The following is a 15,842-nucleotide window of genomic DNA, read 5'->3' as shown; positions in this document are numbered from 1 at the left end:
TTGCATCCATCTGTCATTCCAGATCAGGTTATCAGCTAGGATGGTTTTACTATGAGGGCCTGACCTGAAGTGTGTTGAAGTCAGTCGATTTCCTTTGGATCATGTCCTTAGTCTCCTATACCCCTTGCCATCTCCATGTTTCAGTCACTGCTGCTCCCTTTAGCTCCCTTCCCTACCTCTGCTTTGCTGCCCAGTATACTTAAGTGAGAATGTCACATGGCAGTTCCCTGCTGCTGCTGAGTGTTCTGATTTCTTCAGTTCACAATTATTACTGTTACTATTTATTTGTATTGCAGTACACCTTGGAGCCACAAATGTGGGCCAGAATCCCATTGTGCTTGGAGCTGTACAAGCACAGTACAAAAAGTCCCTGCCCCAAAGAGCTTACAACACAAGACTAAAATGAGAGCCATCAGATGGATACGGACAGACAGGGCAGTACCAACAATGAGATCTACAAAATTGGTCAGCATGGCAGGCAGTGGTCTCAGCACACCAGCAGCCTAACTGTCGTCAAATATGTTGTAAGCGTCAGGGCAAATGAGAGTTTTAAGGAAGGATTTGAAGGAGGAAAGAAGTGGTTTTACACGTTTACAGGGAGCTCCTCTTCTCCTGTCCTAGAATAGCTGGTGGCTAGAAAAATTCCTTCCACAGTCTGCATGAAGCCCCCATGTGCCCACCTGTGGACATGAGGGGGAGGGTGCATGGGAGGGAGAAGCAGGGTGGGTGTGGGTGTGGGTGACTGAGGTGTTTGTGTGTTTGGGAGGGGTGTGTGTGTGTGATGGGATCCCTATGTTTGTAAGGGAGTGTGAGTGTGTGTGTACATGGGGGGTGTTTCTGTGTGCCACCAGGCGTTTGTACACCAGGTTACACCTTACACTAGGTTGTAAGGGCATGTACCTGAGTACCAAGCAGCATGACCACAGAAGACCCCTATATTCAATACCTTTCTCCTGAGTCTCTCCTCTGGACCATTCTTAACTGGCTCCCGGTGCTGCTTTAGAAAAGTTTCCTGCTGCCCTTCCTCTGGAAGCCAGAGCCCAACGTGCCGCCTGCTGGAGACGCCAGGAGGGGCCACATCAATCTGCGGAGGGCTATTAAGAACGCCCAAGGCTGGGAACTAATCCACCTGCTAATGCACTTCCCAGGGTCTTCTGATACAAAGTCCCACTCTTACAGAACCTGCAACAAGCCAGTTCCACCTGCGCTGCACCCGGGATCGATTCTGGGGGGGTGAATGTGCATGGGACTGTTAATACCCCCAGTATTTCCTCCCCCCACCCCCATCCCTTGAGCTCAGAGCTCACACGGGCTCTGGCTATTTCTCTCCATCGGGAGACAGGTGTGGGGATGACGGGGCTAGGAGGGGCAGGGAGCTGGGGGAGGAGAAGGAGCTGAATTCTCCAGCTGCCTGAGCCGCCCAGCTCTGCAGGATCAAGGAAGGGGACTCCCCGCGGGGTTCCCCAGCCCCCTGGAAGCTGCCCTGGGGGACGGGGCATCACACAGCAGGGACTGAGCGGCCAGGGGGGGAACCCCCGGGAAATGCAAAGGGCTTGAGGCAGCTGGAGCCGGGCGCTGCTCGGGCAAGCGGGAAGAGCGATCGAGGAGTTGCCAGGACCATGAACTCCCCTTGCAGCGGGGGGCTGCTGCAGATCCCGGGCACGGAGCCGCGCGGGAGCCCCTGAGGAGCGGAGCCGCCGGAGGAGGCGATGGGCCGGAGGCTGGGTACGGCGCTGCTGCTCCTCACGCTGGGTAAGGAACGGGCAGCCCGGGCGGTCCGGTCCCGCAGGAGACACGGGGGAGCCAGGCAGGGACCGGCCCCTCAGCAATAGGGCAGAGTCCCGCTGGGAGGCAGCACCGCCCCGGCGGGGTCACCCCAGCGCAGTCGGTGGTGGCGCCCCCTGGCGCTGAGCTGCGGGGCTGCCGCGGCGCGCTACGAGCCCGGAGCCTTTAGGCGGCCCCCGGGGGCGGCTTTTCTCTCGGCTTGCTCCTGGGAAGGGAAGGGGGGGGGGCGTGTGGCCCGCAGCGGGCACCGCGAGTTACATCCGCCAGGCCGGGCTGCAGCTTTCCGGGGCTGATCCTTTGGTGTGACGCACCCAACCTCCGGAGGCAGCCGATGGCCCTTCCCAGCTCAACCCCGAGCCCATGCTGGGCAGGGGAGCAGAGTGGGCAGGAAGCTCCCTGGGGCCTTCCCGCTGGGGGAGTTAGTGGGTGGCAGTGGCTGACAGCTTAGTGTCATCTGCAAACTCGATGAGGGTGCAGTCCAGCCATCCTCCAGATCATTAATGAAGATATTGAACAAAACCGGCCCCAGGTCAGACCCTTGGGGCACTCCGCTTGAAACCGGCTGCCAACTAGACATGGAGCCTTTGATCACTACCCGTTGAGCCCAACGATCTAGCCTGCTTTCTATCCACCTTATAGTCCAATCATTCAGCCCATACTTTTTAACTTGCTGGCAGAATGCTGTGGGAGACCATATCGAAAGCTTTGCTAAAGTCAAGGAATAACACATCCACTGCTTTCCTCTCATCCACAGAGCCAGTTATCTCCTCATAGAAAGCAATTAGGTTAGTCAGGCATGACTTGCCCTTGGTGAATCCATGCTGACTGTTCCTGATCACTTTCCTCTCCTCCAAGTGCTTCAGAATTGATTCCATCATCTGACCTCTTGTAGAGCACAGACTGGAGAACTTCCCCTAAGTAGGTCCCAGGGCAGAGCTTTTAGGAAAACATCCAATCAATTAAAAATGGTCAGGGATGGAGAATACAGCACAGGCATACCTTGGTAAATGGTTCCAATGGTTAGTTACTCTCACTGTTGAAAGTGTGCCTTATTTCCTGTCTGAATTGGTCTAGCTACAACATTGGATCCTGTTAGACCTTTTTCTGGTAGACTGAAGAGCCCATTATTAAATATTTGGTCTTCATATCAGTGCTTATAGACTAAGCGAGTCACGCTTTAGTCTTCTCTTTGTTAAGCTAACAGATTGGGCTCCTTGAGAGTCTGTCGCTATAAGGCAGGTTTTCTAATCCTTTAATCATTCTCCTGGCTCTTCTCTGACCCCTCTCCAATTTATCAACATTCATCTTGAATCGCAGACCCCAGACCTAGACTTAGTGTTCCAGCAGCAGTCACACCAGTGTCTGAAACAACAGTAAAATAACTCTGTACTCTTATGCATCCAAGGATTGCATTAGTCCTTTTGACCACAGCATCACCCTGGGAGCTCATGTACAGCTGGTTATCCACCACAACCCCCCAAATATTTTTCAGTCCCAACTTCCCATGATAGAGTCCTTTATCCTGTAAGTATGACCTACATTCTTTGTTCCTAGATGAACACGTTTACCTTTAGCGATATTCACATGCATAGTGTTTGCTTGTGCTCATTTTACCAAGCGATCTAGATTGTTTTGCATTAGTGACCTGTCCTCTTTATTATTTACCACAGCTGCAGTTTCTGTGTCATCTGCAAACTTTATCTCAGCAGTCATCCACGAGAAATCTTCCTCCTGAAATCCTGGGCACAGAGGGCTTGGGAACCATCCCAAAGGGATCAATAAAAGGGGCAGTGCAGATTTGAATTCTTGGCCATTCTTCTTGCTATTCCCCTTTGGGCAGAATGGGATTCATTGAGGGCTGGAATAGGAACAGGTCCCCACTTTGTGTCATCATTGAGTCCACTGATTTTTAAGAAGAAACCCTGTTTACTAAGGGCTAAAGTGCATTTCTCCTCTTCCCAGCAGAATAGAGAATGTTAATGATTCCTTTTTTTCATATTTATTCCAGGAATGGAACGGTGTCTGTGTAGGAGAGGGTAATCTCCCTAGCTCTTCCTACAAACCAAGCCCTGACCACCTAAAGCACTAAAATGACATGTTGCTGTGTAGCTTATGCCAAACTTCCTAATATGATTCACTGCTGAAGAAAAAAGAGGGAGAAGGAGTTAACAACATTGCTATTTAAATCATCGTTAGGATTCACTGCTAAAGTCCCATCACAATGAATATGAGCAGTTCCCCTTTTCAGAGCTATTATTGCAGGCTGCTTGCAAACCCAGACACGTGCCACTGCATTGGTTACATTTGATTCACGTGTTGATACAAGTTTCTTTCCAGTGATGAGGGCTCAAGAGTGCTTGTTTTAAGCGGAGACTGAAGCACAAGCTGACAGCACCCATGAAATAGCTGCCATGAGCTCACCCAGTTTGCCCTCCGGTTTATGCAGGTGTTTACATGTATGCAGCCCTTCAGAGAACATGGGCTTTTTTCCCATAGCCCATGCGAGAAGTTTTGGGGAAGCCTATGGGAGGTGACCCTACTGGGATGACTCAGAGCTAGGTTGCTACACTGTTACATAACCCCCCTTTTTGGTTTATAGGGTATTTGGTCAGGTCACTGGCTTCAGAAACTAAATGTGAAAACATTTACCAAGGCTTCTCTGACTGCATCTTAAAACTGGGGGAAAACATGGCCAGCTACGAGGAGGACGACAGGGATGAGGTGCAGGGGCTTCACACTGTTTGCGGGTGAGTAGCAACCCCCCAGCTCTGGCCCTTCTTCCCTACGAACACATGGCAAATGCGCACACTGCCATGCTCACCCCAACCTCCTGAGATGCAGAACACACATACCCAGGCAGACATACCTTCTCACACACAGTCTCATGCAGGCCGAGACAGTAGGGCACCACAAAGCCTGCAGAGCAGGGAGTCAGCAAACCCTCCAAGGAGCCACAATCAAAGCTAAGGATGCAACCCATTCAGACTAGTTTGGGGTATTATTATTATTATTATTATTATTGTGTATTTTTATCAACAGCGTAGGGTTCCTGAGGATTTAGGTAATCCACCCCTCTGGGATACCATGCTCTAACCTCCTCTTCCACTCAGCCTCCCAGGCCCCCACCTGCCTTTGGCTGCTTTCTCTGACAAAAATAGATTTCTTTCAAATATAAGCCAGGCTCTTCTCACCTTCCTGCTTCCCACCTCAGGCAGGAGCTGGGACAGAGGCTACTGTTTGCCAATCCCTGATAATGACTCTTTCCTGTCCTCAGGAGATCGGTGGAGAAGATGACTCTTGCACTCAGCTAGTGTAGGTGGAGATGGAGATAACTCCCCCCCACTAAGCATGGCTCTAGCCTTTAGGCCTGCAGAAGACACAATCTCTTACCCATAGCAAGAAAGGTGTCAAGAAAACCCTCCCAGGCTAGACCCTGCCAAGGACTAAGCACACAATAGTAGTTGGAGCCAGACTGCAAACTGCATTTAATCAGGTGTCAGCAGCCTAAAAGCAAGCTGAACTCAAGGGTCCTTGCTGCAGGGTCAGGGCCCAGTTCATCCCTGGTGAAAGTCCATTAATTTCAGGCCCCCAAGTGAGCAGGTGAGCTTCACAGCTGAGTTCAAAAGGTGGAGGATCCATTCAGCTACTGGGGTGATGACCCAATCAGGACCAACGGGAAAGCAAGGAAGGGGGTAAAATAGTAAAGCTGCTAGAGTTCACCACAGAGCGTGTTGAGGGAAAGGTCTGATTAAAAGGGAATGAGCTAAAGCAAGTGAGGGAAGGGAGACAAGGGGAAGAAATGAAAAGCTGGCAGAGATAAATGAAGATGGCTGAGGGTTCTGAGCATCCCCAGCAATGAATCCACAGGAGTGAAAAGGCCAAGGGAGGGAACAAGGAGATGCAGAAAGCAATCAAGGGAAAGACAGATGCACTGGGGAGGTGTAAACCTTCAAGCCTAAAGAGTAAAAGCATCTGAACTAATGAGGAATCAGAGAGAAGGGGGAGGGGTGGAAATGACAGGCAGGATCCAAATAAAGGCATTGCTCTTACACCTCAGAGTTAGGGGTTAGTGAAAGAGACAAGTGGTGGGATTGATGGGGCTGCTGAAAATGGAAATGAATTCCTAGCCCTGCATGGGAACAGGAATGAGATGCAACAGGCAACCATTTGCCAGGGAAGAAAGATACCGGGACCAAGCTGAGCCCACCAGCCCAAGCGGTTGGAAAGGAGAACACAACAGAATTCCAGCACCAGTGGAGATTCCTGCCAGCACTCTGCAGGATCCCTGACAGTGAGTGCAGGATCCATTTGTCCCAGGTGGACAGAAGTCAACCTCACTGTTGTTGTGTGGAGCAAAGGGGAGCATTGCTTAGAAAGGGGTACAGATTGCTTCTTTCTATCACCATCTACCCCGGGATCTGAGTGCTTCCCAAACCCTGACCCTCTAGCTTTACACCCCACTCCATTCCCCCATGCAGAGAAGAGTCACTATCTCATTTACAGAAGGTGTACCTGAAGCACAGAGGAGGGAGATGATATTGCCAAGGCAACTCAGCATGGGGTTATGGATCATTTAAGCTAGCTCTAAAGGAAGTAATGCAATCCCGGAGCTGATTATTTGTGTGTGTATCTGCAGCTTCATAGCAGGTGGGGTCTCTGTTTAGTGAATTCAGTTGTCAGCAAGGTCTTTTTCTGGGATAGGGCTGCTGCCTTATAACCAAGGTAACAAAGGACATAGAAATGGGGAACAGGAGGTGGAAGTAAGTGGAGAGGCTGTGCAGGGAGTGGAGTAGGGTGAACAGAGCTTCCTCTAGGCTAAAAGTAGAGGGGAGTTCTCCCTGGATTGAGTGAGTAGTGCTCCTCCACAAAACCCATCCTCTTCAGCTGATCAGTGAGAGCTGTGCATGCCTGTTTCTGTTGGCGTTAACCACTTCATAGGAATGTCCTGAAATCTAACATTGGGCCTCCCAATGGATTAGAAAGGAGGAAAGACCTTTGTTAAACTGTTACCTTACTAGGTTGGTTCAGAGGACAGATTGGAGTTCCAGAGAATAGGTGCCCTGGAGGAAAAGCTGCCTTTCTGTTTTCCTAGGGGATCTTTGGAGTAACCCTCCCTCCACAATCTCCAGCTGTACTCAATAATATAACCTGACACAGCTACCAGGTGTGATGTGACCCTGCGCTTACTCCCAGGTGTATGCTGTAATGTAAACCTGACCTAGGTGCTCTTGTTTTCTGGTGGATCTTCCCCATCACCATTGCACACATGAACTTTCCCAGGTCTGTAGTGTGAACCAAATCTGAAATTCATACATTTCCCATGTTAGTAGCGCTGCACCGGTTTAGCTAGACCAATTTTAGATTGGTCTACTTAAACTGGTGCAGAGCTTTAATGTAGACACACACTCACCATTGGAGGTTTGTACACTTTGATTTACAATTAGTCTAGTTAATCTAGTTGAACCAGCGCATCTTTTCTAATGTAGACCAGCTGTAAAGAGGAGAAACATCAGGCCCAAGCTAGTAAAGCTGGTCACAAATCAGAATTTCAATGCCATGGAAAATTCCAATATTTTATACTTGCTTTTGTCCTGAACTGATGCTTCATAGGTGAGGCTACATTTTAGTCACAGGTATTTTTAGTAAAAGTCATGGACAGGTCATTGACAATAAACAAAAATTCACAGCCCGTGACCTGTCCACGACTTTTACTATATACCCCGAACTAAAACTTGGGCTGGGAGGCCATGGTGCTTTGGGAGGGCATCCCAGGGGTGCTGCGCATGCTGGGTCAGGGGGGTGTCCAGGACCCCAGCTGGTGCAGGGGGGTGGGTGAGGGTTGGCGGGGCTTGCAGGCTCCCTACCTGGCTGCGCATGTCCTTGCAGCTGCTAGGGGGTTCCATGTGCTGTTTCCGCCACAAGTGCCAGCTGTGCAGCTCCCATTGGCTGGGAATTGCAACCAATGAGAGCTTCGGGGGCAGCGCCTGTGGGCGGGGGCAGCATGCGGAGCCCTCGGCCCCTCGGCCTAGGAATTAGTGACATGCTGGTGGGAGCCAGGACCCCCACCAGGTAAGCAACGCCCCACACCTCAATCCCCTGCCCCAGCTCGGACCCCCCTCCCACACACCCAAACTGCTGCAGCTGGCCCAGGGGCTGACCAGCCAGGCAGCCCGTGAGCCAGCATCAGCTGCTGCAGAAGTCACAGAAAGTCACTGAATCCATGACTTCCATGACCTTTGTGACAGACACGTAGCCTTAATCATAGGAGATCTTGTCCAGCCAGGGAGCCCAGCCCATAGAGAAGACAAGGGACATGAAGCACCTGAACTGCAACTCCCATGAGGTACCACGGCAACTCAAACAGACACAGATTAACATCAAACTGACCCACAATGAAATGTTTCAATTTATTTCAACAAACCAAAATGTTTTGTGTTGGGTCCACCTGGCATTAAATAAACTATTTAATTTTGATAATAGAAAATGTACATTTTCCATTTTAAAAAAAATTAATGGCAAATCCCATGTACAAATTAGAAATTTCAGCAAGATTAGAAAGGGATTAGAATGAAAAGCTTCCTGGACTGATAATGCTGGGCAGAGATTCTGATTTGAATTGGGAACGGAAGACAAATGGCATCTTTGCTAGCGGTAGAAAATGGCCAGGTTCCTTTAAAGGGGCTTTCAGAAGAGTCCGTCTATCATACTGTGAATCGTAGCATGTATCTCTTCCTGGCAGCACACAACAGCATATCATACCACTGCCCTTTTTGTGGATGGGAACAATGTATTTGTCTGCTTTACTAAACAGCTTTTCAGTGTTTTTAAAAAACAAAGTTTGTTTAATTTCTAAAGAAACAACTGATTTCTGCTCCAATTGCAATAAAGCCTGATTTTCCAGGAAGCTACAGGGCACTAGAGTGGCTGAAAACAAATACAGAAAATTAGTAAAACACTGGAACTGCAGACGGTGCTACGTAGCACCGGAATCTTGACCATGCTAGCAGAGGTCCTTGTGTAGGTCCTGGTGAATTGCCAACCCTGCAAGACAACCAGGGCTATTGTGATTGAAGGAGAAAAGTAACGATCCCCTTTCCTGCCAAGGAATATCTTGGGCAGTTATTGGCCTTTAACCCTTAACTCTCCCTATGCCATCTACAATTCAGCTAATGTAGGGTGGTTTTCTCAAGCCCCTCTTGTGGCATGTTCTCTCCAGGAGTGAGATACACAGGTCAGTGACAGATATGGAGATCAGAATAATTGATGCCTTGGAAGGCAGTCTAGTATGAAATCAGCAGCATTTGTTGTTCAGTTCTGCTTGTGCAGTATTTCTCTAGAGTTCAACACTGACAAGTCATTTGATCATAGCCTGTCTGGCTGAACAGATGGAGGCTGTGAAGAGTGAAGGATTATGGGAATTGTGATCACCCAGCTGAAAGTAGAACCACCACTAAAAGTTGACATTCTCTCTCCTCTGCCCCCCTTAATCTTTTGCCTGAAGAGGGAGATCATTTTTAACCCCTACCTGACCAAGCTGTGTTTCCCAGTTCAGCTGCTGTAGGGTCCTGACTGTAGCTCCCTAACGAACACAAGACCTTATCATGGTTGGCACCAATGTTTCTCATTATGATCTCAGGACATTTATTCTGCCACACTGGCTCTATTTAATGAACTCTATGCAGCTGGTGTTCTGACATAAATCCTATTAAAAAAGAAAAGCACTAATGTCCATACTTCAAGAAGAAATAGTGTCATCTCCAGGAAAGGAAGATTTGGACAAAAGTAAAAAGATGTCTTCTCATGCTTGGGGTGCTGACCCCAGCCAGATGGTCTGCTCAATCTCCCAGATTGAGATGGGACATCTAGATGTGTCCCTCCATGAAGAATATGGCCAGCAAACCTAGTAAGATGACAGAGGAGAATTCACTGTCAGTCTAATAGCTCAAGAGACTGTAGATGTACCTATTTACCTTCAGTGACCTGGTGCAGGGCCGTATAGATCCAGCGTGCTGGCCAGGGAGGCTCTTTGCACAGAGGGTTTTCTCAGGGGGGCATTCCCCTACTCCTTTATGTGGTCCAAGAGGCATAAAGAATAACTGAGAATTGGGCCCCATGTGTTATGAAAAATTCTCTTCACCTCTTCTACAAATAGGGTTGCCAACCCTCCAGGTTGGGCCGGGAGTATCCCAGAATCGGGCTTGATCTCCCAGAGGCTACTGAAACCAATCCGGGAGATTTCAGACCGCTAAAAGTCCAGCAGCAGAGCAGGGCTAAGGCAGGCTCCCTACCTGCCCTGGCTCCGTGCCACTCCCAGAAGCGACCAGCATGTCCAGCAGCGACTCTTAGATGGAGGTGTGGCCAGGGGATCTCTGCATGCTGCCCCTACCCCAAGCACCAGCTCCACTGCTCCCACTGGCCATGAATGGGGAACTGCGGGCAATGGGAACTGCGGGGACGGTGCCTGCAGGCAGGGGCAGCGCATGCTGTGCAGAGCTGCCCCTGAATCTAGGAGCCGCTCTCAGACATGCCGCCACTTCCAGGAGCCACCTGAGGTAAGTGCCAGCTGGCTAGAGCCTGCCCCCCGAACCTCCTCCTGAACCCCAACCTCCTGCTCCAGCCCCCTCTTGCACCCAAACTCCCTCCTACAGCCCACATCCCGCACCTTCTCCCACACCCCAAGCCCCTGTCCCAGCCCTGAGCCTCCTCATGCACCCAAATTTCCTCCCACAGCCGCACCCCTCACCCCCTCCAGAACCTCAATGTCCTGGCCCAGCCCTGAGCCGCCTCCTGCATTGAAAATCCCTCCCACAGCCTGCATCCCTCACCCCCTCCCACACCCCAACCCCCTGCCCCCCAGGCTCAGCCCGGAGCCCCCTCCTGCATCCAAACCTCTCGGCCCCACTCCCTAGTCCAGAGCCCGCACCCCAACCCCTTGCCCCAGCCTGGTGAAAGTGAGTGAGGGTGGGGGACAGTGAGTGACAGAGGGAGGGGAGCTGAAGTGAGAGGGGGTGGGGTCTCACAGAAGGGTGTGACAGGGGTGGGGCCTTCGGGCAGGGCAGGGGGTGGGGCAAGAGTGTTTGGGTTTGTGCGATTAGACACTTGGCAACCCTATCTACAAATGACACTGTCACGGTTACAGGGCAAAATGCACTTCGGACCCCTTTCAGTTCCTCTTGAGGGCATCCTTCAGATGACAGACTTGGCTTCCTGCACCTCTCTCCAAAGGTGAAACCCCACAGTCCAACCACTCTTGGGCTGGATCTCTGGGTGGGAGCCCCCGTTTCCCAACTGTGTTGACATGTCGGCTGTATCAGGGCCCTGTAAACCCTTTTCCTCCAGAGGCCCATAACAGCAGCCAATTAAAGTGACTCAAAAACAGCATTATGCATTCACCAAAGGCACACAGTATGCAGAGAGAAGGGGTAAAATAACAAAAGGCCCATATGGGTCTTAACTAACCTTCCTTCTTTCCTTGCCAGTATTGGGTAAGTTTCACTCAGCCCAGACCTCCCTGCTCCAGCGTTGGAAGCGACAGTCCCTGAACATCCTCTGTCTCTCCCTGTCAGAGATTCCTCTCCAGCCACTACTGCCTGCTCACCCCTCCTTCTTCCCTAGGCCACGGTTTTAAGGCTTTAGAATCCCCTTTGATTCTAGGTTCAGGCTAAGAAGAATAAATTTTGTTTGTCTAGTTGGAGCCTGGCAGAGGCATTCTCCAAATTCTCCATAGTTTTATCCAGGACCCTTGGTATTCTCTCTGGCATATCTTATTTTTGTCATTGTTTCATTTCCTGTTTCTTCCCCCCCACACACACCTCATTAACAGCCTCCTTTGATTTAACTCCTTCCACTCAGGCATGATAGCAAGCAAATAAACCGAAGCACATAAAAAAATAATATAGACTCTTCCTTCATTCTGTATAGACACTGGATTAGAAAACTGACATTGTTTTCAAGAGCCAGTGTCCTTACCCCCAGTCTGTGATTACGTTGTGCCCAAGCCCATCATTCAGCTTGGTCAAAGAAGAGCAAGGAAGTCAGTTAAACATTTGCTCTTAACCTGTTTCACGGTCAGGGACTCAGAGTTGGAATTCCAAGCACTGAAGGGGGATATCAGTTTATGAAAAACAATGGATTTAATTGGCTTTCAAAAAAATTGTAGAAACACTTCAAGAGGTTTGGGGGTTTAGTTTTTAGCAAATGAACTCTGTGAGACCCACAAAGGGGGATTAATGATGCCAGAGCATGGAAGTAGAAAACTAAACTTCCGTAAGAACAGTAGGACAATGGAGCAGACTGCCTAAGGAGGTTGTGAAAGCTCCTTCACTGGAGGTTTTCAAAAGGAGACTGGGTAACCATCTGTCTTGGATGATTCAAACCCAACAAATCCTGCATTTTGGCAAGGGGTTGGACTAGACGACCCTTGTGGTCCCTTCTAACCCTATGATTCTACTAACAAAACCCACCACTGAGTCAGTCTCCCTTAGATTTCCCAGTGCATCTGGCTTCTGCCTCTCTTTAAGGCTCTGGTCTTGCCCTCCTCTCAGTGCATCCTCTAGAGCCATAAGCCTGTGCAAAACCCAACTGAACTCAAGGAGGTATAGGAGTTCTCACGAGAGGAGCTCATTGCAGGATTGGGGCCTTAAAGTGTAAGCAATGCAGGACTAAGACTCTCTATCTTGAGGCATTATACAATGCTGACCACATAGCCATCATGTGCCAAATAAGTGCCCCAAATGTAAATGTGGGGCCAATTGAATTGAGAGTTTCCAGTGAGGAGAAAGGTTTTTTCTTGGATCTTTCTGCTCCGTAGCATTTTAAATGAACTAACAGCCTCCATTCTTCCCTCGGCTACAGGTATTGGGATGAATTTCACATGTGCGCCACGACTGCTCTTTGGGAATGCCAGAAGGAGGCAGCAAGTATCTGGGAGACTTTGAAAAAGGAATCTAGAAAAATCAAATTCCAAGGCAGCTTGTTTGATCTCTGCAGTCCCAACAGCTCCCAGAGCTTCAGCTTGACAAATGTTTCAAATTTTGTTGTTTTAAGCATCTCTCTGATGGTTACTTGGCTTAATTTGTAAATGGAGCAGCTCTGAAAGTATTGGAATGAAGACGTATTATCAGTATAGTTATGATCAGAAGTGTAGTATTTCCAAACCTTTGAGAAATCCTGTGTATGGTGCTGGATGAACATTTGATTTTATTATTCCAGGTCTGCGAGCCTCAGAAGAGCTCAGCAGCATCTCCTTGCTTGCACTGTCTCTAAGTAACTTACATGATTAATCATAAACTCAGCACTTGCTTTAACGTGACATTGTCCAGCTGCAAGTGCACTCACAGCTCTGACTGATGGTGCAGAGTGCTGGAGGCTGTAGCCTGAGGATCAAAGGACTGAGGAGAAATTCAGGATTAGTGCTAAACACTAGGTTCTTTTGCACTCTATCTATAGTCACTGGAAGTGAATCTGTTTATTCAGCTGCCTGTTTCTGCCAGACAAATGCTCCACCTTTTTTCAGTGGTGATGGGTGGGAGGAAGCAATTACTGGTGGTGTTTTTGAAGTGCAGGGAGAATATACTGAACCTGTTAAAGGCAGGAAGGATTCCTTGTCATGTTGCTAGTAGAATCCTCCCCTTTGGGGATGGTGAAGACTCCCCTTGCAGAACAATCTCGGATGTCTGTTTCTTGTGAGATGTACTTGGCTACCTGAGTGATTCTTGTGTTGTTTGTAAATCCCTTTCATAAGGAAACAAGAGGGAAAAACATAATGGGGAAAAGGGAGAGAGTTGGGCTAGTGGCAAATTAAAGATTTCTAATAACTCTTTTAAAGCAAAAGTATCCCAGGAAACACCTGTGAGCAGCACTGTGACTGACTGTGTAATTCAAAAAAACCAAATGTCTGGTGTATAACCTACACCTGTCAAATTGGAAATCATTTGTCCTGCTTTCTTGGTCTATAGCACAGTCACTCTGTCTCTTCCTGTGCAGCCCAGACAGTTGTTCATGTCACGGCTTCAGCACTGCCATTTAATATATTTGCAATACCAAGAGACTCTTGCAAGTGATTTCAAGATATGTTGCAAAACTCAATTGTACTATTTGGCAGTTGAAAGCAGTGACTTAACTGTGCCCTTTCAATTCCACGGCACTAAGAACTATCTCCTGGGCCCTAGAGGCCCTACCTGGGCATGCAAGGAGGTCTAAGACAATAATCTGCATCAATGCAGGTATGCTCTTTCACACCTATTACAGCACTTCAAAGAGAACAGGAATTTCCAGAATGGATCAGACCCATGGTCTATCTAGTGCGGTAACCTATCCCTTGACAGGCTCCAGAGGAAGGTACAAGAAATCTGAAGTAGGCAGATGTGGGATAATCTGTGCCCATTGAAGGTCTCATCCTGATCCCTAATAGTTGGAGACTGGTTTAAGACCTAAATATATAACTTTATATCCTTCCCAAAGTGTTTGTTAGCTTTAAGTATAGCAACTTGGGATGCTCTTGTCATTAATATTACTCCAATCTTTTTTTGAATCTTGTGATTTACTTGGTCTCATCAACTTCCTGTGGCAATGAGTTCCACAGTTTAATTATGCGCTGAGTGAAAATATCTTTCCTTTGATCAGTTTTTAATTTTCCATCATTTAATGGTATTAAAGGTCCCCTTGTTTTTGTGTTATGAGACAGGGAGAACAGAAGTTCCTGCTCTACTTTCTCTGTAGCATAAATTGTATATACTTTTATTATGACACTCATGGAGTGAGTGCCCTGTTCAATGGCCATTTTGAATAGAGGGAAGCAGCATCTAGCATCACACAGTATGGATGAGTTGCACAGCTCTGAGGATTCCCATTACCACAATAGGGAAGAAACTATTAGTTATCCTAAACGAAGAGCCTGTGTTTACTGTTAATCTCTCTCACATCCACAGATTGGTTCAAACCAGCATGTATGAATTAGAAACAATAGGTATAAAGGTTCTAACAACATTTGCAAATCTGGGAACATGCTTTAAAGTGTGAACAATGATTTGAGTGGGCCAGTAAGTGAGACACTGCTAGCCCTTGGGATTTAGCCAAGTATATTACAGGCACATACGCAAGCTTCTCCTTCAGCAGGGAACATCTTTTGGTCTTTCTGCTGACACTGCAAACACGAGGTCCATTAATGCCACCCTTAACAAGTCAAGTTCCTTCCTGTGTAACATCTTGCACTCTGCTTGCTACCCTAGTTACTATTTACCACCCTGCTCTCCACAGCACTGCTAAGCAACCCTGCTCTCATTGTCAGCAAGGAGGGAGTCCTCTACAACATTAATGAAGTGGCAGCTCCCAAGAAATCTGAAACAGCTCAGGGGAGGGGCAGCAGGTATTTAAACTCCACTTTCAGATGGGGCATTCAGAGATTTTGCTGATGAGGAAGACATTAATAGCACTCTCTTAAGGGTGGCATATGTATTTCAGAGAGACAAACATCTCTGGCATTGGGCACAATGGTAGCTGGTAGGTGAAGCGGTTAACAAAGAGCATTATAGGATTTAGATTTAACTAGTCTCAACTCCATACTCAGCTTGGTTCTACTTTCTGCTCTGATATAAAATGCAGTACATGCTGTGGCTTCATTCCATTCTCTCCTCTCCCCACTATCAGTGTCCCTGCCCATTCCCTACACATTCTCCTGCGGGGGAAAGCTGGAGTAGCTGGACACTGCTAATGGCCAAGGCAGAGGCTGCTTTGTGGCCACACCTATTTAATTCTGCTTTAAAGGAAGCAATAGTATGGTTTAGAGTAGACAATTATCTAATGCCTTAACAGGCTCTCTCTTCTTAGCTGCTTTAACAGATTGGTATCTTCCCCTTTGTTTAAACTTTCAAGCTTTTAAACAGTTCTAGAAGACGGAAATATGTCTTAATGATTAGGACTCTCTGCCAAGCCTACTTCCTGCCAAACCTTACAGACCCTGGGTGAAAATATCCAGTTTGCTGACACTACCGCAACTCCCAGAAAGGGAGCAGGTGTTGGAGAAAATCTCCCTGGGAGCAAAACCCCTCAGCTCCAAT

General features: G+C 48.3%; 2 protein-coding genes across 4 annotated transcripts in view; both read right to left on the bottom strand.

Moving 5' to 3' along the window:
* Positions 1 to 15,842, bottom strand: part of SYS1 (SYS1 golgi trafficking protein) — a 68,682-nt gene that overhangs the window by 33,419 nt on the left and 19,421 nt on the right. The window contains exon 4 of one of the 3 annotated variants that reach the window (XM_030533677.1): positions 8,179 to 9,685. The exons of 1 other annotated variant lie outside the window; for it this stretch is intronic. In XM_030533677.1, the coding sequence (XP_030389537.1) occupies positions 9,460 to 9,685 (226 nt within the window). In that variant the 3' untranslated portion in view covers positions 8,179 to 9,459. Of the gene's footprint in view, positions 1 to 8,178; positions 9,686 to 15,842 lie in introns of those variants that run through there. One more of the 3 variants, XR_003996555.1, reaches the window with a different exon arrangement.
* The window catches only part of DBNDD2 (dysbindin domain containing 2), a 62,531-nt gene that overhangs the window by 38,647 nt on the left and 8,042 nt on the right, over positions 1 to 15,842 (bottom strand). The window lies entirely within an intron of this gene.

This window comes from Gopherus evgoodei, chromosome 14, assembly GCF_007399415.2.
Source record: "Gopherus evgoodei ecotype Sinaloan lineage chromosome 14, rGopEvg1_v1.p, whole genome shotgun sequence".
Lineage (NCBI taxonomy): Eukaryota > Metazoa > Chordata > Testudines > Testudinidae > Gopherus > Gopherus evgoodei.
This window is presented reverse-complemented; position numbering and strand designations above follow the sequence as displayed.